This window comes from Neolamprologus multifasciatus, chromosome 13, assembly GCF_963576455.1.
Source record: "Neolamprologus multifasciatus chromosome 13, fNeoMul1.2, whole genome shotgun sequence".
In the NCBI taxonomy this organism is placed as follows: Eukaryota; Metazoa; Chordata; class Actinopteri; order Cichliformes; family Cichlidae; genus Neolamprologus; species Neolamprologus multifasciatus.
In genome coordinates, this window is record NC_140451.1 from 14,339,946 (window position 1) to 14,361,616 (window position 21,671).

At 39.5% G+C, this 21,671-nt stretch overlaps 2 protein-coding genes across 6 annotated transcripts; one reads left to right on the forward strand and one right to left on the reverse strand.

The window, feature by feature from the left end:
• The first annotated feature begins 54 nt into the window (after positions 1-54).
• On the forward strand, positions 55-10,414 carry gtf2a1l (general transcription factor IIA, 1-like). Of its 4 annotated transcripts, none has more exons than XR_014877563.1 (9): positions 55-998; positions 2,417-2,518; positions 2,684-2,804; positions 3,004-3,053; positions 4,081-4,174; positions 4,261-4,754; positions 5,514-5,743; positions 5,948-6,037; positions 6,138-6,171. XR_014877563.1 is itself a non-coding variant. In XM_085182571.1 (9 exons), the coding sequence occupies exons 1-9, from the start codon at positions 762-764 to the stop codon at positions 6,243-6,245; spliced, it is 1,518 nt and encodes a 505-aa protein (XP_085038697.1). In that variant the 5' UTR covers positions 55-761; the 3' UTR covers positions 6,246-10,414. The 4 variants fall into 4 exon arrangements, 3 of the variants coding, with proteins under 3 accessions (XP_085038697.1, XP_085038698.1, XP_085038699.1); XM_085182571.1 differs by having other exon boundaries at positions 5,514-5,735; positions 6,138-10,414; XM_085182572.1 differs by lacking the exon at positions 55-998 and adding an exon at positions 1,542-1,995 and having other exon boundaries at positions 5,514-5,735; positions 6,138-10,414.
• On the reverse strand, positions 6,785-21,179 carry LOC146505229 (lutropin-choriogonadotropic hormone receptor-like). Of its 2 annotated transcripts, XM_085182569.1 has the most exons (11): positions 20,653-21,173; positions 20,252-20,323; positions 17,245-17,319; positions 16,922-16,996; positions 13,706-13,780; positions 13,341-13,418; positions 13,083-13,151; positions 12,656-12,730; positions 10,748-10,936; positions 10,530-10,583; positions 6,785-8,900 (listed from the first exon to the last, which is right to left on the reverse strand). In XM_085182569.1, exons 1-11 carry the CDS (start codon positions 20,820-20,822, stop codon positions 7,751-7,753), a joined length of 2,082 nt encoding a protein of 693 aa, XP_085038695.1. In that variant the 5' UTR covers positions 20,823-21,173; the 3' UTR covers positions 6,785-7,750. The 2 variants fall into 2 exon arrangements, with proteins under 2 accessions (XP_085038695.1, XP_085038696.1); XM_085182570.1 differs by lacking the exon at positions 16,922-16,996 and having other exon boundaries at positions 20,653-21,179.
• Between the last annotated feature and the right edge of the window lie 492 nt (positions 21,180-21,671).

Here is a 21,671-nt window from a genome sequence, read left to right on the forward strand (position 1 = left end):
AGAACGCCGGTACAGACAGAGAGAAGTCAGTAAGTTTCAGTATTGTTTCACTACACTGCTGGTGTTTTATTGTGCAGTATGTTTTATAAGGGCATCTGTGTTTATGAGTCATTCTCAACCAATGCCTCAACATGCAATCTGTTAAGTCTCTCCCTCTTTAAAAGAAAACATGTTCTTCTTAAATCTGTAAAATGAGTTTTAGTGTCCTTCAGCAACACTTAAAGTCCAGTTATGATTTTTCTTTTTTTGACAAATTTTGTCACTGACAATCATAACTTTTAAGTATAGTCTTAAAATATACACTCGCTTTGTTAGGTACAATTGTTCAACTCCTTAATGCAAATGTCTAAGCCAATCACATGACAGCAACTCAGTGTGCTGAGGCATGTTCACACTAAGCAAGGTGATTTATGTGACTTTGAATGTGGTACGGTTGTTGGTGCCTGACGAGCTGCTCTGAATAGTTCACAAACCGTTGATCTAGTGAGATTTTTCTATAAAACCATCTCTGGAGTTCATAGAAAATGGTCTAAAAAAGTGAGTAGCAGTTCCCTGGGTCAATATGGTTTGTTGATACCACAGGTCAAGGAAGAATTGCCCCATTCTTTGATAAGAAGGCAACAGCATCTAAATTAACGACTATTTACAACCAAGGTGTGCAGAAGAATGGTGAATGGACTGGATCTTAAACTGTGCTTTTCTACTTTGCTTGTGCTTCAAAGCACTTTATATCATCCACCCATTTTATTAAGCTCATTCACATGCTGATGAACATGTGGAGAACAACTTGGTATCTCACACTGGATCAGCCACGGATCAAACTACCAAGTTCCTTGCAATTAGTGGTTGACCGCAGAAGACTATACCAGGTACTACTCCTGTCAGCTAAGGACAGGAAGTTGAGAGTACAATTTTCACAGGCTCAACAGAAGATTGGAAAAACTTTGCATGGTCTAAGGAGTCTGCATGGGTGCAGAGGAGGTGTTTGTGGTGTAATGGTATGTTTTTATTTCATTGGCACACTTTGGATCCCTTAGTGAGCATTGTTTAACCGTCACAACACTGCCTGCCTGAATAGAGGTTTTCCACTGAATAAATCCAGTCTCAAGTTTAAATTACACCATACTTTCTTTGTCTAAAGTGTAAAAAAAAAAAAAAAAAAAAAAAAGCTAATCGGAGAGCTAATGCAGCACTGCCTCATATCACTGTGGAAACAGGGCCTTTATTTTCTTACAGTTCAAGTGAGGGCTCTATGTGAGTCCACAGAAGCTTTGTAGTGAAGTGACAGCTAAAACGCCTGTTTACTTCCAGCAACTGCAGTATCCACAAGGGTGTCTCGTGTTGCTGCTTTTCAGCTGCATCGCTCTCATCCTCATCAGAGCTGTCAACCAACAGTGTTGAAAGAGTCCCAGCATCGCCAAAACAGACAACTTGCAAGAAGCAGGGGTCACGGCTCCCGCTGCTGCTCTGAATCTATTGAACACCAAGTTCAAACAGTGTTTTGTAAAGGGTGGAATATTTTTAACTACCGGCATTGTGCACTGATTTCCCAGCACTGTGCCAGCTGTGTAACTCTTCTACTGAAAGTAACCAGGAAACTAGAGAAAGAAGAGGTTATTAGTGCTGGACAGGGTGCTCAGATTTAGGAGTTGTTGCCATAAAACATGCTATTTGAGGTCCAGCCCCTCAACCCAAACCTCCACTGAAATAAACCTCTAATATGACAAGTGCACTTAGGAAGCCCTGAACCTTCATCTTGTTTGAAGCAAGAAACTGAAATCACATTTTTAAATCAATCACTTTCCCCTCCTGGAAAAAACAACGCACCTGTCTGCGCGCCTGATGCAGATTGCGGTCACCTGCGCGTGCATGCCTCGTGTAAAACAATGCGACTTAGTCACAGTTAATTGTCTATTATGTTTTCAAATGGGTAGAAGTCTAGTGTGAAAGTTCCCCAGTCATTCTCCAAGGATGCTGACCGACACAGGCCCAGTGGTAAGAAACGGAACCGTTTTAGTTAATCGGGTCAAACTGATCGCAAAACTGTGAGTTAGATTAATGCGCTCAACAAGCAAAAGGCAGTAAGATCAGCTAGATTTTTGTCCAATAAGAAGCCTGCTCATAATATTGTTTTACTATTTTTTTACTTGAATATATCTACAGGGATGCTCAGTAAGGTGTGCAATAGTGCGTTTGTTATGACAAAAGGCAGATTTATCTCGCCTGTTTATGTCACCCGGATTGAAGAGTGGCGTTGATATGCTAACCACCTCGGGTCTATATATTCCAGCACTGAGGCACAGAAAACGGTGTTTAAATCGCTTTTGACTTGTTATGAAAACATCCATAACTAGTTTCTGTGAAGGATTTTTAACCACCGACACCTTCTGACTTCCTCTTTCGTAAACAACTTCAGGCCAAGCTCTACTTGTCCATAATCGATGACGTGATTGACAGCGTGAGAGAGCTCTTCTTGGATGAAGGAGTTGAAGACCGCGTCCTGGATGATTTAAGACATGTGAGTTTAAATAACCCTACACTACTACTGCTATTTATTATTTCCTAAAAGCATAAATATAATGCACTCTTGACTCAAGTTGTCAGTGACAGCAAAGTTAATCCATCTAGTGAGGGAGTGTGCACCATACCTGGAAGACATACTGCTGTGTCTTCTGCTGTTCAGCTCTGGGAGTCAAAAGTGATGCAGTCAAAAGCAATGGAAGGCTTAAGGAAAAACACCAACCCATCCAACTTTGTGCTCCAGCTTCCTGCCAGCTACACTCAGAGTGATCAAGAGCTCACCGGTAAGCTTAAATTGCTCACCAGCAAAAGAAGCACCTTCACTCTTCTTGTAATTAATACAGCTGCAAGCTTTGTACCTTGAATATTACAGGTAGGGGGGATCTTAAATGAAGACAAAGCACAATAAATTTAATTTGAATGGCTTTTTGTCTAATATGTACACAGTAGCCACTCACTTTTTTTGAGTAATATTTCTTTCAGCCTCAGTTGTCATCCCCGGAAATCAGAATATCCGCAGCTTCCCGGTCAAGGCAAGTGTGATTGAGATTTACATCACCTCTATAATGTGTAATAATTATTTGCACGAGGGATGCACATGACTTGAAAGGCACTCAGAGAGGCAGTCTTCCAAGGTCTTATCTTGCACCATGAAAGAAAGTAATCATACTGGCACCAATATTTAGCTTGTTCTTCCACTGCCTATCTCCACCTTTTATAACATGATTCTGCAGACGCACCCTAAAATATTTTTAGTTTGACAGCCTCTGAATATAGTTTTCTCATTTGGATGACATGTTTGGTGTTTCATAGTAAAGTTCTATTAATGTAATGTATCTAAATTGTAATGATTGAATTGTTATTTTTCTTAAGCTGAATTCTTTGATTTAATGTCTAAATTTGAAAACCAAAAAAACCCTTTCTCATTAGTTATCACAGTTCCTCTTTTCAAGTATTGAAATGATTTCCACTCCACTGACAAATTCTCAGAAAAGTCCAAGGAACTCGGTAAAGATCTAAAAAAGAACTGTAGATTTACACAAGATGGGGAAAGTCTGAAGGTCTCCTGGAGCTGTTTCTCAACAACCTCAGATTCCAAGGTCATCAGTTCTAACAATTGTATGCAAATACAAGTTACCTGGATGCATCACCACTTTTCCAAGGCCTGAAAGAAGACCCAAACTGTCACAGTCAGATAGGAAAAACTCCTAAGAACTCCATGCGAGCTGTCAAGCGTGGTGGTGGTGGTATCATGCTCTGGGACTGTTTTGCTGGACCCTGTGTGCGACCCTGCTGTTCAATCATCTAACCTGGAAAAAGAGCAGTTCATAGAAATCACTGAAATCCCTGAATTACTATATTTATGCCCATGATGAGTGTTGGTAAACTTTTGACCACAACTGCAGGTGGTTTTATAATGAGGCAAACCTCAGTATTCGTTAATTACTTCAAGAGATAAGACTCACAATGTATAATTATTAAGTCTATATTTTGTGATTGTACAAAAGTTGCTATTTAATATACTTTGTATTTTCCTCACAACATAATGTTTTATTTCAGAACAATTCAGAGACACTTGCTACCTTTTCCCTCCCTGCTGGACTGGCTTACCCCGTGCAGATACCAGCAGGAGTCACTCTACAAACAGCCTCTGGTATGGAATGACTTTACAGCTTAAATCAGTTTTTATTTCCAGGCTTCTCAAAATAACATTTCACTCTTTTGTATCACCTCACTAAGGTCAACTTTACAAGGTCAATGTTCCTGTTGTGGTTACGCAGGCCCCAGTGGGTCAGCAGCCTGCAACCCAAGCCATGCAGAAAGTCACTGAATGGAGGGAGGCTTCTGCCCCCCAGCCCACTGCAATCCCACCAAATCCTATTGCTCCCCACGAGGTAGAAACATCCTCTGTTCCAGCTCAGTCTGTCACACAGCCAAAGACCATTTTACCCTCCGGTAAGGAGGGCAGCCTTCCCCTGCAGTCTACAGAGCCAGATTTCCCACAGGAAGAAAACGAGCCAAATCCACAACCTACCCTCAGCACGACCGCCTCACCTTGCACTCAGTTATTAGACTACCAGATCAGAAGAGAGGAGGCTCTGGCACAGATGGCTCAGAGCAGAGACATTGATGACATCCTGAAAGAAGTTATTGAGGAGGAGAGAGAAAAAGCAGAAAGGGCAAAGAAGCTAGCTCCTGTGGAGTCTGACAGCCAGTCTGAAGCAACTCTTGGGGTAATTTGGAAAGAATTCTCAGTCTAATATAGCAAATATCACCATAAGGCATAGAAAAGATCAGGTCATTGAAGTGTGGATGTGTATTGTCTAAGGAGTAGTTCTACATTTTGGGAAATGCACTCATCACTCTGTATGCTGGATAAGGCATATAGGCTTGAAGTAAAGACTACAGCTGCAGTTTTATGCTGATTTTATGTAACATTTAATGGGCTGGCACAAAGTACTGCCACATTAAATCAAAAAGGGGGGAATGTGTACAAAATATCAGACTCTTAGGAGCACTTTAAGTGATTTAATAAAGTGGTGAAAAGTTTATAAGATATAGCTGTTTGTAAGCTGGAGAGGGTTGTAACAGTTTTACTATTTGGGATGCTTGACCCACAAGAGAGACTCAAATGTTTTTCTGGTAGATCTGATCAATATTTTGAACTTTTAAAAGACAGATTTTGGAGTGCCATTTTCTTTAATTTGAAATAATGGTTTACCTTGTATTTTAACATCTGGATTCAGGTAGCATCAAGTTTATCAGCCTCTCCCCAAAGCTTCTAAATCATCAACGTAGTCTGCATTCAAATCTGAAATTCCTTAGCGGTACAAAACGGATTGCTGTGCTGTCAATTTGAGACATTTTATGTTTCTGATATTTTTTACTATTACTGAAGCAATAGTAATTTTATTAGGACAGTTGGTCCCTTTTATAAGTTTGGTTTCTCTGAATTCATAACTGTGATGTTTCTTCCTGCAATTCATCCTCAGTTGGATCTGGACTGCAGCTACAGCCAGTTCTCAGACATCGTTCAGCTCGATGGTCCTGCAGGCAACTCTGACCTCGAGGAGGAAGAGAATGACTTTCTGGGTATAATTAATGCAGAGGCCATGAAGGCCCTGCAGGAAGGAAATGAAAGCAGTGATGGCAACAGCATCTCCTCCAGCAGCGACGGTGAAGGTGCAGATGAACTCGCTAACATAGAGGAGGAGGTGAGAGTGTGAGTTTGAAATGCATTTTCATGAGTCATGGCTTATTTCTTTCCATTAAAATAAAACTTTCTTTGGAGAGCTCCAGTAGATTTGTGCATTTCTCCCTAAAATTACATTTTTCAGTTATATTTTTGCAGGTGGTTTTCCAAAGAGCATATCTTGATTGCATAACTTAACTATTTGTTTCCTCCATTGCGCACTCTGTTGATTAGGACCCTCTGAATTCAGGTGACGATGTGATTGAGCAAGACATCCCGGACCTTTTTGACACTGACAATGTCATTGTTTGCCAGTATGACAAAGTAAGAACTGCTGTCTTTTTATTAGCCATTATTTTCACCTCATCAAAGCCCAGTGCTGAATTCTAACTGAATATTGTACTCACTGCTTTTACATTTGCAGATTCACCGCAGTAAGAACCGTTGGAAGTTTCACCTGAAGGACGGAGTGATGTGCTACGGCGGCAGGGACTACGTGTTTTCGAAAGCAGTTGGGGAAGCAGAGTGGTAATGAACCTTAGTCCCCCTGAACAGATCAGGGAAAGAGAAACTATCATTTAAAAATGAATTTAAAATTCTTAGTTGTAGTAATGTGGCTCACAGAGCAGTTTGTGACTACTGTGCCAGATTGGTGATAATCATCAGAGCAATGCTACAAGTCACTTATATCATCCAGTTGTATAAAGCATTCCTTATAAATACTGTTTACTGAGTCAAACAGCATGGATTTATGTTGTATTGCACTTTGTGAAAATATTCTTTACAAGCAGAGTAAACCTTTTATTTGACCTCCAATGATTGTTTGAGGATAACAAACGTGCTGTTTGATTTTCAAACATTGTCACGTCTCTTTAATTATGCTCCAAATATACTGACCTGTACTGTTGTGCTGCGTTTAATGAGCCCTCTTCTTTCTGTGAAAACCACTTCAAAGCCTGTGACACATTTATTATTATTATTATTATTATTATTTTTAAGCAATTGTATTTTCTTTTTAAATTGACAACAGATTATGTAAAAACAAGATGAGGAAACAGAATTTTGGAAGACTGTTTTTTTTTTTTGGTTTTTTTCAGACTCTGAAAAGATTGCTCATAGGCATATATTACAAAGCCCATACTCTTACAATCTAACATGAAGTGGTTAAAATTCACAGTAGTGGTTAAAAAAATGACAAGTCCAGTATTTATTTTCTTTCTTTTTAAATCATGTAAAATATCAGAAAGAAATACAAAGTGGAAAAAATATACAGGAAAGTTTGCAATGATTATAACAAAAACACATTTGCGTACCATTGATTTTGTTTCAGTCATAAAAGCCAGATTAAGAAACATTCAAGTTTTCTTAAAACATGAACAGAAAAGGTGATCTGACATTTAATATTCTTGACTAGTAGGCGTAACAGTTGTTGATAAATCAAGAAAAAATGAAAAAGATTAAAAAAACCACACATTTTTCACATGATTTAAACGATTGTAAAATAATTTTACGTATTAAATATAAGTACCACTTATTTGGTCTTGGCTCTAGGTTCAACTGAGTTGCTCCTGCATGTGTGCAGTCTTTTAACTTTCCAATCTAAATCTGTCCTGAGTACAACAAACCAAAAGGTGGCACCAAAACTCATCTCTGACAAAATCAGTCTTCATTTAATTACTTTCTAATAACTTGAAACCTCAGTCTTATAGAAAGCAAACAATAAATATTTTTCATTTTTAATATAATTAAATATAGAGTAGCTTTGCAAATAAATTAGCTTATTTTGCCATCCGTGCTCCATCTGTCTTCTTTAATGTACCATAATACATTTGCAGAAATGAAGGCTGCAGCGCCTGCTATGTTTGTCTGATGCAGTTTTTAGTTTGCAAACTAAACACGATCAAATTTGATCTGACGCTTGCCATGCACACAACTGACAATCTTTTCATGAGATCTACATTATGAAGAAATGCTACATTTTTAGTAAGGCGGCAGATGTTGCCTTTCAGTGCATTACGCAGTTGTGTTTGTGGTTGGTCATGTGGTTCCCTTATTTAGAAAGCAGCCCTTCATCTTGATGTGATAGGCATAAAAGCCGAGTGAGTGAGGTTCTCTTTTGGACATTTTCTGGGTACAAGTCAGGTGTGAACCCAGAGTCTGTGATCTGTAGAAGTCAGCGTGGGAATTGCAGCAGCCACAGCGACTCAGCAGCAGACGCACATCTTTCCTGAAAGCTTGTGTGAAGATGGTGTACAAGAAAGGATTGCAGAGGGAGTTGATAGGATAGAAGAGAATGAGCAGGATTTTCGAGTGAGACACGGTTATGAGGGGCATATGCAGGGCTGCAGAGATAGCGAAGAAAGAGATCGGTGCCATGCAGAGAAAGTCAGTGAAAATGAGCACAGCCATGCGCTTGGCAATCTTGGTGTCTCCACGCCGGGTGGAGTGCTCTGGGTTGTGAACACTGAGATATATGCATATGTAACAATAACAAACCACCAGGAAAGCAACAACATTGAGAATGAGCACACCCACCACATAAACCTGAGCGCCGAGTGTGTCGATATCCATGGGCAGACAGATGCTCACTTTGCTGTAACTACTGACCCCCACAAGAGGGAGCAGGGCAACCAGCAGAGAGAAAGCCCAGCCTCCTACCATTATGGCTGTGACATGATGCATGCACAGCCTCTTGTTGACATGCATGGCATTGGTAATGGTATGCCAGCGTTCAAGACTAATCGTAGTCAACGTGTATACCGATAGCTCGCTGGCAAACACAGTCAGAAACCCTGCTATGCCACATCCAGGACCGGTCTGCCAGTCTGTGGCATGATTGTAGTACTCATGACGGGAATGGTAGTCCATGAAGGCAATTAGGATGAGATAAAGCCCCATGCACAGGTCGGCGAAGGCCAGATTACACATGAGGAATCTGGAGACTGTGAGCTTATGGTGGCCAATTAGCAGGATGACCAAAACAGCCAAGTTACCGGCCACAGCGAAAACCGTAATGATCCAGGTGAGACAGCGCAGGAAGGAAAAGCCCAGTAGGTCCTCGCAAGGATTAAAAGCATCTGGCTTTGGGGAGCATTTGACAAAAGGGTTGCTAAGACAGTCAAATTCCAGGTCCGGATACTGAAAGTTGATGTCATTGATAAGACTCGTGTCATCAGCAGTCGGATCTCTGAAGAATACACATGTTAAAATTAGCATCAAAATCCTAGAATAACAGACATAAATGTGCTTAGACAGTACGTGTGGTACAGTTGGGATCAGAAGTTTACATACACTCATCGTGGGTGTGAATATCATGGTAATTTTGCCAGAGTGGAATGATTGAACAGCATACATCTTTAATGACAGGATTTTCTCTAATCCACCCAGAGTATATACATACACCCGAAATAATAGCTGTCTGTCTTTTAAGCATAGTCCACATATTTTCAATAGGGCTGTGGTCAGGGCTTTGGGAATGCCATTTCAGAAATGTATCATTAGCCTGTTTTATCCATTCAAAAACCTGTTTTGATGTGCATTTGGGATTGTTGGGATACCCAATTCTATCCATGTTTCAACCATATAGCCGTTGATTTGAAGGGATGCTGAATGGCTCCAGCGTGTGATGCTACCGTCACCATGTTTGACAGTTACTGCGGTGTTCTTGGGTTTGAAACCTTCACCTTTAGTACTCCAAACATACGTCTTGTCATTGTGGACAGATAGTCCCATCTGATTACAAACCTGTCTAGAAGGCATTTGGCTACAAATTTCAGCCAGCCTTGAAAGTGCTGATTTTTTTCTTGTTCGACACACTCTGTGTTTGTGGTGATGTGAAACTTGCTTGTTTGTGGAGAGTGACACTGGTGTTCCAGTGTTTTTCCACTGTTTCCGGAGTTTCAAGTTCATGGTCGGCCTGAGCCTTGTTGGTTTCTGAGTTATTCCTGAACATCCTAATCCATTTCCTTTCATTTGTGAGTGACATTTTGGATTTTCTTCCAGACTTTGGCAAAACATTGACACATCTGAATAACTTGTATTTATGTAAAATAGTTTGAACTCATGAATTTAGAACAAAGGGAAATTCTTAGGACATTCCCTTTGTTCTCAGTATTGGTCAATCTATTGAGTGCTGTCAAATTATTTTTATGCTGGCAAAGAAAAAATGACCAGTTGGAGTCGATCATGATTACTAACAATAAGTTAATTAGCCTCGTCAGGTTAAAAGACATTGTAAAACAATCGGCAACACTTGTTTAAAGATTTAGGTGGGAGTATTTATGTATTGAGCCTGTGTATATATACTTTTGACCCTTTTTAATTTATTTTGGATTTTCTCAAATGCTCAAACTTGTGCACCAAATTATTATTTTTAAGGCATTAAATATGTATGCTGTAGAATCATTTAACCTTGGAAAAGGAACAGTTGAAAGAAATTGTTTGTTGTTTTGAAAAGTCCAAAACAACCATCATATTCTATTCTAAAAACAAAAAGAACAAAACAAAAAAACAAAATTTTTTTTCGGGTGTACAACATTCTATTTTATTCTATTCTATGCTGTATTCACCCATGATGAGTGCCTGTAAACCTCTGACCACCACCTGTATAATGGGGACATTTCTGGGAGAACAGAAGCAAGCTGTTGCTGTTGTTCTTCCCAGACTTGGACTGTTTTTAAAAAATAAAGCACACTGGCTTAATTGGGCTGCTGGCATATTAAGGGAGCATCTTCACATACAAAATGTGTAGCAACCAGTAAGATCAAGGTTTAAGACACAAAATAGAAAGTCCACAAGTGACTAGGGAAAAACTTACATTTCTGTATTCATCAGATCACAAAACTTTGTCAAGTTCTTTAAGGCACTTTCCCTAAAGAAGAGAAAGGAATAAAATGATTAAACTCCTCAAAATATCAACAAACTCAAGTGCAAATGATCCACCTACTGATGATCTGTATTCACTGGACAGAGCTTTCGACTGTTTATGCAGATGTGAATGGATTTGTTGAATCTCTGGGAGCATCTGTCGGTTACCTTTGTTTCCGCCGCCATGTGTGGAAGGCGCAGCAGTGGCTCGGGTACGTGAGCTCAGCTTCCAACAGTTCAGCTAGACTTTCCAGTGGAGGGAGGCTCTTTAGAGCATAGGCATGGCTGGCTTTCAGAAATTTAACCTGCCTCAATCCATTAGGGGGGAGAGACCTCAGAGCCGTGGAGGAAACATCCCTGAAAGGCACACACGGAGAGAATGCAGACATACATTTCAACGATGATTAGTAAAACAACTATGATTAAAATTCATTGAACTACTAGCAGGCACTAGAAAAGCTTTCGTCTGTCTCATTGTCTTTCATGGGTCATTTAAACTCTGCCGAGGGCTACAAAGCAACTCGATCCAAGAGAAGCCGTTTGTTGATATAGACAGTGGAAGACATGCTTTCTGGCAAATTCAATGAATCATCCACAGGTGTTCACAGAGTTCTGGAGACTGTGGCAACAAAGCCCTAATTCATTTTCATATTTATCAGCCAACGAGTAAATCATGCTGCCTCTGAAGAGATGCGCTTTCACGAGAAAGCAACTTTATATGAGAATAGAGGTTGAAATTACTGTCTGAATACATTTTTATCTTTAGCAAAAAGACATTCAGGATCTCCTTCCCGTCATTCATTTGACTGCATTACCTTTACCCAAATATTTATTACATCTATAGAACCCAAAAGATCCAAAAATCATGAAAAAAAGGAGACCTTTAATTAGTTCCTGTGTGAGTGAATATTACAAGCACTTATTCAAAAGAAAGTTATTTTTTTAAACATCAACCACAGAGTTGGTTGCAATCAGAGACCTTGCAAGCTGCATGAACCGCAGATTGAGCTATTTGCTTGCTAATCAGTATTCAGCAGTCCTGCCTGCCTTGTTGGTTGTTTACACAGACAGACTGTCACTACCCTAATGTTTATACAATAAAATAAGCACTGTTATGAATATCAATCTCGCTTTGTCACCTAGCTGAAATATAATCACTTTAACTCTCTTTAATTCTGTTGATTGAACACAGCATTGAAAAGTAAATACACTAACTCAAGAGCAATTTTTGAGGTTTTTATGCAATTTCAGTATTTTCCACAGGGAGAGGGGACTTCTTTGCACATGATTGCTGTACATCCAGTTGCAACTTGCAGCTTAAACTGCAAAACGGTGTATAAAATAAATCAAATTAGCCATGTGATGATGAATAGCAACATTAAACATAAATGGATTGCATGCTAAATTGCTACTTCTCTGCTTAATCATGTCTAAAAAAGAAAAAAAAATGACTGAAAATAAAGTAAGTGGTGATATTAATATTGTGATTTCTTTTTAAAGATGTCATAGCACTATGTCACTCCAACAGAGCGCTTCTCCCTGACTGCTAGAATGGGAGGCAGGGCCTTCAGCTGTCAGGGCCCTCTTCTGTGAAACCATCTCCCAGTTTGGATTTGGGAGATGGACGCCCCCTCTGCTTTCAAGATTAGGCTTAAAGTTTTCAATAGTAAGGGCTGGTTCAAATGACCCTGTCTTTTATTGCATCTTCCTCAGCTTACCCCAAACAGCTGAAACAGTTGACTGCCCCTCCCTGAGCCTGATTCTGCTGAAGCTTTCTTCCTGTTAACAAGGACTTTTTCCTTCCCACTGTCACCAAGTGCTTGCTAATAGGGGGTTGTCTGATTTTCTTTCTATTAAAGTGCAGTAGCGTCTTTACCCAACAATATAAAGCGACTATTGTTGTGATTGGGCAACCATATAAATAAAGCTTAATTGATATATTAAAACAAGACATCAAAACAATGCACTGAAAGACACTTTCAGGCTGAGATGAGCTGCAGTCTATGGAGATAATTTTGTGTGCAACTGCCACTACCAATCCACTTGTGGGGAGTTTCATGAACTCAAATTACTTACAGAACAGTTGGACCTGTGGCTCCTTCAAAGGCATCTTCTTGAATGTTACGGAGATGCCAGTTGTCTCTCAAAACTCTACAAAAGACAAAGAAACCGTATAATGCATACAACACTGAGCAAAAACTTTCCGAAACAAAACTTTTTGTTTGCTCAGCTTCACACTGACAGTGATGAGCATTGGGTTTATAATAAGGGTGCCTGCGCATATCTCATCAACAACAACATTCAGCATTACTGGGACAAAGAAAACAAAGGAATGTAATCTTTGTTTAGTCTTACATTGTGTTTGTTCACTGGTACATTCAGTTTTCATGATTGGGTGGGGGGGGATAGGAAAGGCCTCAATCTAAACGTTGCACTCCCCAACAGCGTACTGTCAAGCTCAGGTGTTTTTGTTTGTTTAAATATCAATGATCAAAATGCTTACAGCGTGTTGAGCTTTGTCCCATTGAATGCGTGCGATTTTATTTCCTTGAAGCCATTTCTAACCAGGTTCCTGTCAAGGACACAACATTTTGAATTTATTTAGCTGTCAGAAGCACCCATCACCAAGGTCAGATAAATGAACATAAAATTTCAGAGACTTATAAATATGCATCAAGAAACATTCCTAGAGAATAGTAACAAATAGTTCCTTTTAGCTTTGATGTGGGGGGAAAAAAAGGACTTTAGTTCCCTTACTCACATGTCAACATACTCCTCTGTGATACCCTGGAAGGAATTGGCAGGAATTATGTCAATCTCCATGTTGTCTGCCATGTCTCTGCACACAGAGAAGATAACGCTCACTCAGGCTGTTGGGTTTAATTATCAGTTAGAAAAAAAATATGTATATTCATAGAAGAAGAAGAAGAAAAAAGAGAGCAGTATGATGAAGTGTGACAGAGTTGAAGGATTTGTTACAGGGTTGGTGGCATTGCGATATCGACGGAATAAAAGTAAAACGGAACAAACAGAGCTAATGACGTGAAGCACCTGCGGTTTTGCAGCATGCAGAAAGACGCTAATCCAGTTTGGAAACGCAGTATTTCTTTAAACAGGATTACTTACAGGATAATATTTGGCGACAGGGAAGAGATGGTTGTGAAGTCTGGGAAGTGTGCAATGCCCGTGTTAGAGATGCTCCTGTGATGACAAACAGCAGAGACAGATGATCGTGAGCAGATAAGAGGAAATCTTCAAAAAAAAAAAAAAGACAGGGTGGGAGGGAGGAAGAGTTGCAACATTTCAGAAGACTCTTCTAGAAAACATATCACTTTCTGTCCATGACCTTTGACAAGTTTCCTTGCATTTAATTTGGGGCAGTGAATGCCAAATAAATGAAAAATATCTCCAGAGTGACCTTATATTGGATAGAATAGTAATAGCAAAGCATAATAGAGGTCATGAGAGCTTCAAGATTAAAAAAACACAAGTATAATGGTGGTTTGTAGGTAACAAGAAAGTGTCACAATCATAAAAAAACTAAAATTACAAAGTAGGGATGTATGAACAATATAGACAAATGCTCTAATATCAGTGCAGCTGTATTATGTTCAGACTTACAAAAAGTATTTGCAATTAAGGGGAAGTTGAAGTGAAAGACTCAAAACTGAATTTTGCAAATCTATTATTTCCTTCCCTAGTCAATGGTGGATTTTAGTGTCTTATTCACCTCTTAGCCATAATTCTGTTTCTCACTGACAGCAGCAACATTTTCTACCCTCCCAACCTCCCCTAGCTTATAACCTCAATAAATTGAAATTTGCGCAGTAAGTGACAAACAAGGTTGTGTAGTTTCCCACTATACTGCTAGAAAAGCTTTATATTCTATATCCTGTGCTGCCTTGTGAATAACAATATTTTCCTGTCACAGTAAATAGTCTGATCTGGATACAAATTCAGTCCTGTGTTTATCAACCTGCCAGCACTCACACAGGACTTGCAGTTGCCTGTCCGGACAGTAATATTTGGATTATGTCTCAGAAGCCTGGTCACCCACCATGACAAACAAAACAATCATCTGACTGCTGCTTGGAAGTCATCGGGACTGAACAAAGATCAAACTTTTTTTCCTGCCTTCCTTGAAACACAACTTTTTAAATTGGTCTACAGTAGAATTATTTTCAGCGTTAACAGTGCCGTTAACACAACATATTGTTTTTTTTGTGCAACCTATTTTAGTTTGTTCTGTGATCCTGTAGGAGTGAATGTGAATGTGCTTCTGTAGGAGTCTGCAGTCGGTCAAGTGGATTATTTTTCTTCTTATTTGTTGTGCAAATGTTGATTCTGCTTCGGTTGAGCCTTCAACCTGTGTGTAGGTGTGTACCTACATGTATGCAAGGCTGCGCTTATACACAATGCAAACAAGCCGGATGCTTAGCAGGTACAATGTTTACCATGTGCAGAATCTTAGCAAAGCTGGTTTGGAGGCTAACATGTGCTAATTAGGATGCAACGAAGGTGCAGATCAGTCAATAGGGAACATTATTAGATATTTTCTCTTGGATTTAGGCATTATGATTTTGCTAATTGCAACAGGAACAACATAGTATCATCCTGAGGCAAACATGAGTGTGTTAATCTAACTAGCAGCTGTTCAGCCTCTCCCCAAATCAAAACAAAAACAACAAAAATTTAATGGAAAAAAATTCCATTAAATTTTTTTCCATTAAAAGATTCAACATTCAACATTCTCAACTTTCTAAAAATGTACAGTGCCATGCAAAGTCTTGAGCCACCCGTTTTCTTTCTAGGTGCAGTGAATTGTAGAGGCATGTGCAAACATACAAATACAGAATGTAAGGAAAAAACAGAGTTTGCACAGTTCTAATGAGTTTGAAAGTCAGTATCGGGTATGACCACCTTTATTCCTCAAGCCTGAACTGTCTTTGGAAATCCTTCTTGTAATTTCTTTAAGTAGTCTTCAAAAAGGACATTCAAAACTCTCCTTTGGATGCTGTCTTTTGTTCTATTTTCTGTCAAGGTGATCCCAAACTACTTCAGTCATGTTGGTGTCTGGGCTCCGGCGAGGCCAGATCATGACTGATGCTGTTCCACACATATCCAAATATGCTTTTACTGCATTGGCAGTGTGCTAGGGATTATCGTCATGCTCAAAAATCAAGCTGTTGCCAATCAAATGCTTTCCAGATGGCATTGCATGGTAGATCAAAGTCTGATGGTACTTTTCTGTGTTTATAAGTCCATCAATTTCGACATGCCCTCCAACACCACTGGCTGATATGTGGCCCAGAACCATGGCAGAGCCTCCACCATGTTTTACAGATGGCTGTAGACACTCACTGTTGGATCTCTCTCCAGACCTCTTATGTACATACTGACAACAATTTGAACTAGAAATCTCAAATTTAAATGCATCACTCCATTAGACCTGTTGCAAATGACTTTCATTCCAGCTCTTGCATAATTTGGCACATCTCAGCCTTTTCTCCTTCTTTATGAATGACTCCTCGACAGCCACTCCTTCACTAAGACCATTTCTGATGAGGCTTGAGTGAACAGTAGATGGATCAGATGCATTTCTCTGATCCTGTGTCAGGGCTTCATCGGCTACAGATATATTTCTAGGCCTGCCACTTTGGGAATCACTTTGTTGGGGGTTTTTTTTGGTTTTTTTTTGTAGACTGAATGATTGTAGAACTATTGCTCAAGACTACTTTAAAAACAATACAAGACAGTCTGGCTATTTGGAAGCAAAATATAAAGAAAAGGGTGGCATGAGACTTTTTCACAGTACTGTAGAGTCATATGAAGTTCTTAGGTATGGGATCTGTGGTATTGTTGGTTTCATAGTCAGTCATCTGTGAATTTGCATTAATTTTCCTCACATCACTCAAGTTTGATTTATACCGTTGAAAACTGCACTTTCCCTTAATCTTAACAGTCCTCACACCTGAACTAGCACCCATGTCACTTCTAATTAAGGCTTGGTAACATTTGTGTATCACATTTGTGGAGCTACACACCATTATTCTGCTGCCTCTTTGTGAGTTGCTCTGCTCACTAAATCACAATTGTTTTTATCAATAACATTTATGTAACATTATAGTATCTCATCGGCTCTGTTCCTAGTTTGCAGCATTAAGTCATTTGCTAATTGTGCATTTATGGTATTACACGGTGAGGGAGCATCATTTGCTGCAACACAAACAGGCACAGACCTTAACAGGTAAACTCAGCAATGATATGAATCCCATGTCTGGTTCATATTTAACCACCTGCTAAGTTTATATGAAATGTGCACATAAAAATCAAGCGACTTACAAATATTCCAGCTTGGGCAGGTCAGTGAAGGCGCCTTTTTCAATAAATCTCAGGCTGTTGATATTCTGCACTGAGCTACAGGAAACATATCAGTAATCACAATTTTCTTGTCAGTGGCTGTCAACAAACAAGCATGGAAAAAAAAACCCCTCATTCATACGTCAGCTGCTCAAAAAGTCAAGGATTAAACACGTCGCTTTATAATGACAGACTAATCCCGTGAAACCTAAAGGAAATGCAAATCATTTACCAGCTGCTCAAATGAGTAATTGCTTTCATCGTGTTTGAATGGGACATGTGGTGGAGGGTAAAGTGTGACTTACATTTGTGCCAGGCTGTAGAGGGAGAGGAAGGCGTGTGTCTGTATATGTGTGATGCAGTCGCTCTGGGAGATCTCACTGTAGCACACACACAAGAAAGGCTCTACGTCCATCGACATAATAACAATATTTTTAGTTATGCAAAGTGACACAAGTGCTTGTTGCGTTAGAAATGGGACAGAGATGATTGATAGGGCAAAACAGAATTACCACCAATAGCTTCAGACATACATCAGTGATGCATCTAGGCCAGGAAGACTAAGTGAAGATCTTTAAAAAGCAGGACAAAACAAAAGCGTTCCGAGACAAACAAAGTCAACAAGTCTTCCCAATTTGTCCTTGAACACTTTGTTTTCTGATGGCTGACTTCTTTTTACGAGACGCTCTCCATCTTCCTTTTGCAATCATCGTTTTACTCTGCGGCCCTACTGTAATCAGCCTGCGCTTTTCTTAAAATAACGTCGCTCGGCTTCCATTTCTAGTCGAGAAACAATTAAAGGACTCCATCTGTACCGCATATTATTTGTTTTCTTTTATCCCCTCTCCTGATTGCATTATGTATAGTGTTGTAATTACTGCTTACAGCTCTGAAAAAAAAAAAGGCCTCTGCGCATGATCATCTACATGAAGTGGTGCTGTGATTTCAAGGATGCGTCATCGGTGACAAAGGACGAGCAGGTCCTCGTGTCATTCCACCTTGACACGGGTTTTGACAGCTTTTACGACTAACTTCGTTCAGTCTCAAATTTATTTTATCACCGAAGACTACAGCATTTTGCGATGGAGGTTAAACTGAACATGAACCTATCACATGCGAGTACTTTATGTATCTGAGACCGATAAGGCTTGTCCCTGAGCAGCAGAGCAAAGTCAAACGCCCTCACCCACTGAGCGCTCTCATTAGCAGCTAAAAATGTTTTTTACTTACTCATCAAACTGTTGTGAAATAAATAATAAAGCTCAGTCTGTGAACAACTCGGGATAATGCTACGGTTTTGAGACTGAGTGTCTAGCTGTAAATATGATCAAGTTGAGCCCCGACTGATGGGAAATAAATTCCCATGTCTGTAGCAGACATCAGAACCTCTATTCTTCTATACCCACCTATATGCACAGCTTTAGGAAAAAGCAAGTTAAACCCAGTTAAATGATTCTTAATAAACATTTGAGTATCCTCGACAGAGCGTACCAGTAAAGGTGGTATATATGAGCTTTTTCAGTCAGCAAACAAATATTCTTCTGGAGAAAAGGTAAGTATACCCGTTAGAACCTGCTGTTCTCTTTTAGAATAAAAAACTTCTTTGGTTAGTTGTGTACTGTTTTGTTTTGTTGTTGGCAAATTTCATTACCATCCCCCCCCCCTTATATTTCTGGGCACCCTGTGCTGTCACCTGTGGATGAACTCCCTCTGGTGTGAGTGGGTATGATTTGTGGTAAGAGATAGATTTTGGTTGTTTTTTCTAGCTGGATTATTTAGCGTTGTAGGTGCAACTTTTTATGGTTGACTTTATACAGATCTGGATCTACTGTGCATGAGGAAACTGATCGGTGTCGTAGGTATAGCTGACGTTTTACCACTTTATTTTACGCTGTTTTTATTACATGTTGCATTATTTTTTTTAAATTGATAACTTTTTTGTGTTTTACAGCTGTTATCGACTGTCTCCAGCTCTCCTTCTTTTTAAATTTAGTTGTAGTTTTGTTTTTGTAAGTCCCCCCAGGTGTGCAGGCTTTTAGATGTAAACGATTGGGACGGTGTCTTGTGAGGATGGAGTTCTTCTTTAATTGTTTTTTGTGTTTGTTTGTGCCACTTCAGTGCATGGCACACAGGTGAAGTGATTGCAGTGTTTCTGAAATAGGGTGTGACTATACTTGTAGTGCCATTTGTTTGCACTTTTGGTCAGGTAGGTCTCAAGTTACAGCTGGGATATTAGTAGAATATTTGATTTGCCCTGTCTTGGAAGTTTACATGATTTATTGCTGAAATAAATGTTGCTTGGAAATTTATTTCCTTTGGGTATTTTTATTTTACCTTTTACCAGCGCCAGAACATGTCTACATTTACGCTGGCCAAGCATCTATCTTTGATTTGTCTCTACAGATCGTGTTAAAAAACTCTCATCTTTGTGTATGCAAACTGTACTTTTTGCTCTTATGTTGTTTTTATACATCAAAGGGTTTTCCCTTTCAGATTCAATTTTTACAGCATAATAGTAGATGGATGCACTTTGACACGAACAAGAGATGCATGGTTCTTTTGCACTAAACTGGGATCTGTTTTGTACTACATTAAAGCATCTACCTTTGATGAAAACAGGACATTAGGATAATACGCATGGGGCCACATGACATGAGCATGTGGTGAATGAACCCTTTAGTGTAGAGGTTGCTGAAAAGACTGATCTCTTCCCTCAAAAGTTTTCACTCTCAATAAACATGAGGCAAACATTTTGAGTAAAATGTAACTGAAACATATAAAATCAAAGGTTTATTTATTCAAATACTTAATCTCTAAGGAAAATGTGCTTGGTGTAAACTTTCATTTGATCATACTCCAATAAATGTTATAAATAAATTATACATTACACATTTTACATTGTATTTATGTAGAAAAAACTTGCATGGGAAAATTGAATGTAATTACTTGTGCTGATTTTTTAAATGAGTGTGGTACATGTAGTAAACTCAACAACAACAAATCAAAGTGAAGCAGTTATATTAGGAAATAACAAAAAGATGTTAATTTTTTCCAAATTAGCCTCCATTAACCCGGTAAACATGACAACATCTGTTGATTACCTGATAAAGAAATGATCAAAGGATTAAACACATCATAATTATTCTATCTTTATTTCCAAGCAAAAAGCATTTGAGTAATTTTGAAGTAAAAAGAAAAAAAAGATGGATGTAATTGTCCAGTAGAACTAATACTGCTCTAGTCCTTCATTAAGTAAATTACATAAATTTGCCCACCTATCATACTTCTGTATGAGAGGGAAAAAAAACTTACATTATTGTAATGTTGATCAACTCCTTGAAGGCGTGAGAGGGAACTCTTTTCAAGGGCAGATGAGTGAGCCTTCTGCAAAAGTCATTGGCAGTTAAATCCACATTTTATATGGCTAAGTATAAAAGAAAATGAGAAAATACAAAACTGTCTCTTTAGGTTATCCTTCAAAATTACACCCATTATAAACAAGTCCTTGGAGAAATATTACAGTAACAGTAAGGGGAAGATATGCAAGTAAGTGAGAGGTCAGAGCCAATAAGTCTCAAAAAAAGAGGGAAAAAGTTAATAAAGTAGTATAATGGCACTGGTGGGGTCACATGAAACGCCACAGACCCTCTGCAGGTGGATTACAGTGATTTTAGACTCGCGTGGACGCTAGAGCATAAAGTTGGGTTACTTACAGTCGAAGCACGGATGTTGGTCCTGTGCGGGAGGCCAGCTGAGTCTCTTTGCTGCACTGAAACGAGTCGGCGGTGCACCGGCAGATGGCCGGACAGGTATAGGCGCAGCAGGAGCGCGCATTCAGGACACCGGACAGCGCGAACAGGAGCCAGACCGCCCGGAGAGCCATGTGTGACACCGGGCTACTCACCACGGGATTTAAGCAATATGTATAAACTCTGTTGAATTTTCTCACAGCTGAAGATCAAACACCGCGCTGCACACTTTCATGCTGGGAAGAAAGGCTAAATAATGTGCGCTTTTAGCGAACTTCAGGATCCACTGCTCACTTCAGGATCCACTGCTCACTTCAGGTGCGCTTTTAATTGCGACTTACTGTCCGCGTGGAAGACCCAACAAAGTAAAGCACAGGCGAAACTGTGTTTAACAGCCCCAGCCACAGAGACGTGACGTTTAGTGGGTGGGGGATCGTAAAAGCTCTGACAAATGTTAGCATTAAAAGTGATGCGGTGAAGTCACGCTGCCACTCATGTCGAACTAATCCGTTTATAACAGCGCGGGGACGGTGACGTTTGGGTTTTCTGTCGTAAGCCAGGCTAATGTAAAGGTTTCTTTATCTCCGCCTTCCTTTTAAAAATTAAAAAAATTGTGTTCACTCAAAATATTATTAAAAGATTTCTCTCTCTTTTTCACTCAGTCACACAGGCACACACACCCACTGGACCCCTGCAACATTAAAAATCTGCATTTATATAATAACAGGAGCATTCATCTAAAGGTGAAGACCGTACAATTATACAGAGAAACCGCAACAATCAAACGACCCCCTATGAGCGAGCATTTGGCGACAGTGGTAAGGAAAAACCTCAAATTCAAACGTGTTAATGGGAGAATCGGCGCCCACTGCCAAATTTTAATGTAAAGTATAATAACGACCTGTAAAACACATGTTTAGAGTGTATTGGCACTTATTTAATAGAATTTTGAATGATAAATGTGGAAATGGAGCATGCAGCAT

What these genes read in the sequence shown, in the direction of transcription:
- LOC146505229 (XM_085182569.1), bottom strand. Translation starts at nt 20,822, where the DNA reads ATGGCTCTCCGGGCGGTCTGGCTCCTGTTCGCGCTGTCCGGTGTCCTG. An exon ending in CTCTACAGCCTGGCACAAAT is followed by an intron (nt 16,997 to 17,244) that starts GTAAGTCACACT and finishes TGTTTCCTGTAG; the next exon opens with CTCAGTGCAGAATATCAACA. An exon ending in GCCACAGGTCCAACTGTTCT is followed by an intron (nt 10,937 to 12,655) that starts GTAAGTAATTTG and finishes TGTGCCTTTCAG; the next exon opens with GGATGTTTCCTCCACGGCTC.
- gtf2a1l (XM_085182571.1), top strand. Translation starts at nt 762, where the DNA reads ATGCTGATGAACATGTGGAGAACAACTTGGTATCTCACACTGGATCAG. An exon ending in GAGGTGTTTGTGGTGTAATG is followed by an intron (nt 999 to 2,416) that starts GTATGTTTTTAT and finishes AAACAACTTCAG; the next exon opens with GCCAAGCTCTACTTGTCCAT. An exon ending in AGTCTGAAGCAACTCTTGGG is followed by an intron (nt 4,755 to 5,513) that starts GTAATTTGGAAA and finishes ATTCATCCTCAG; the next exon opens with TTGGATCTGGACTGCAGCTA.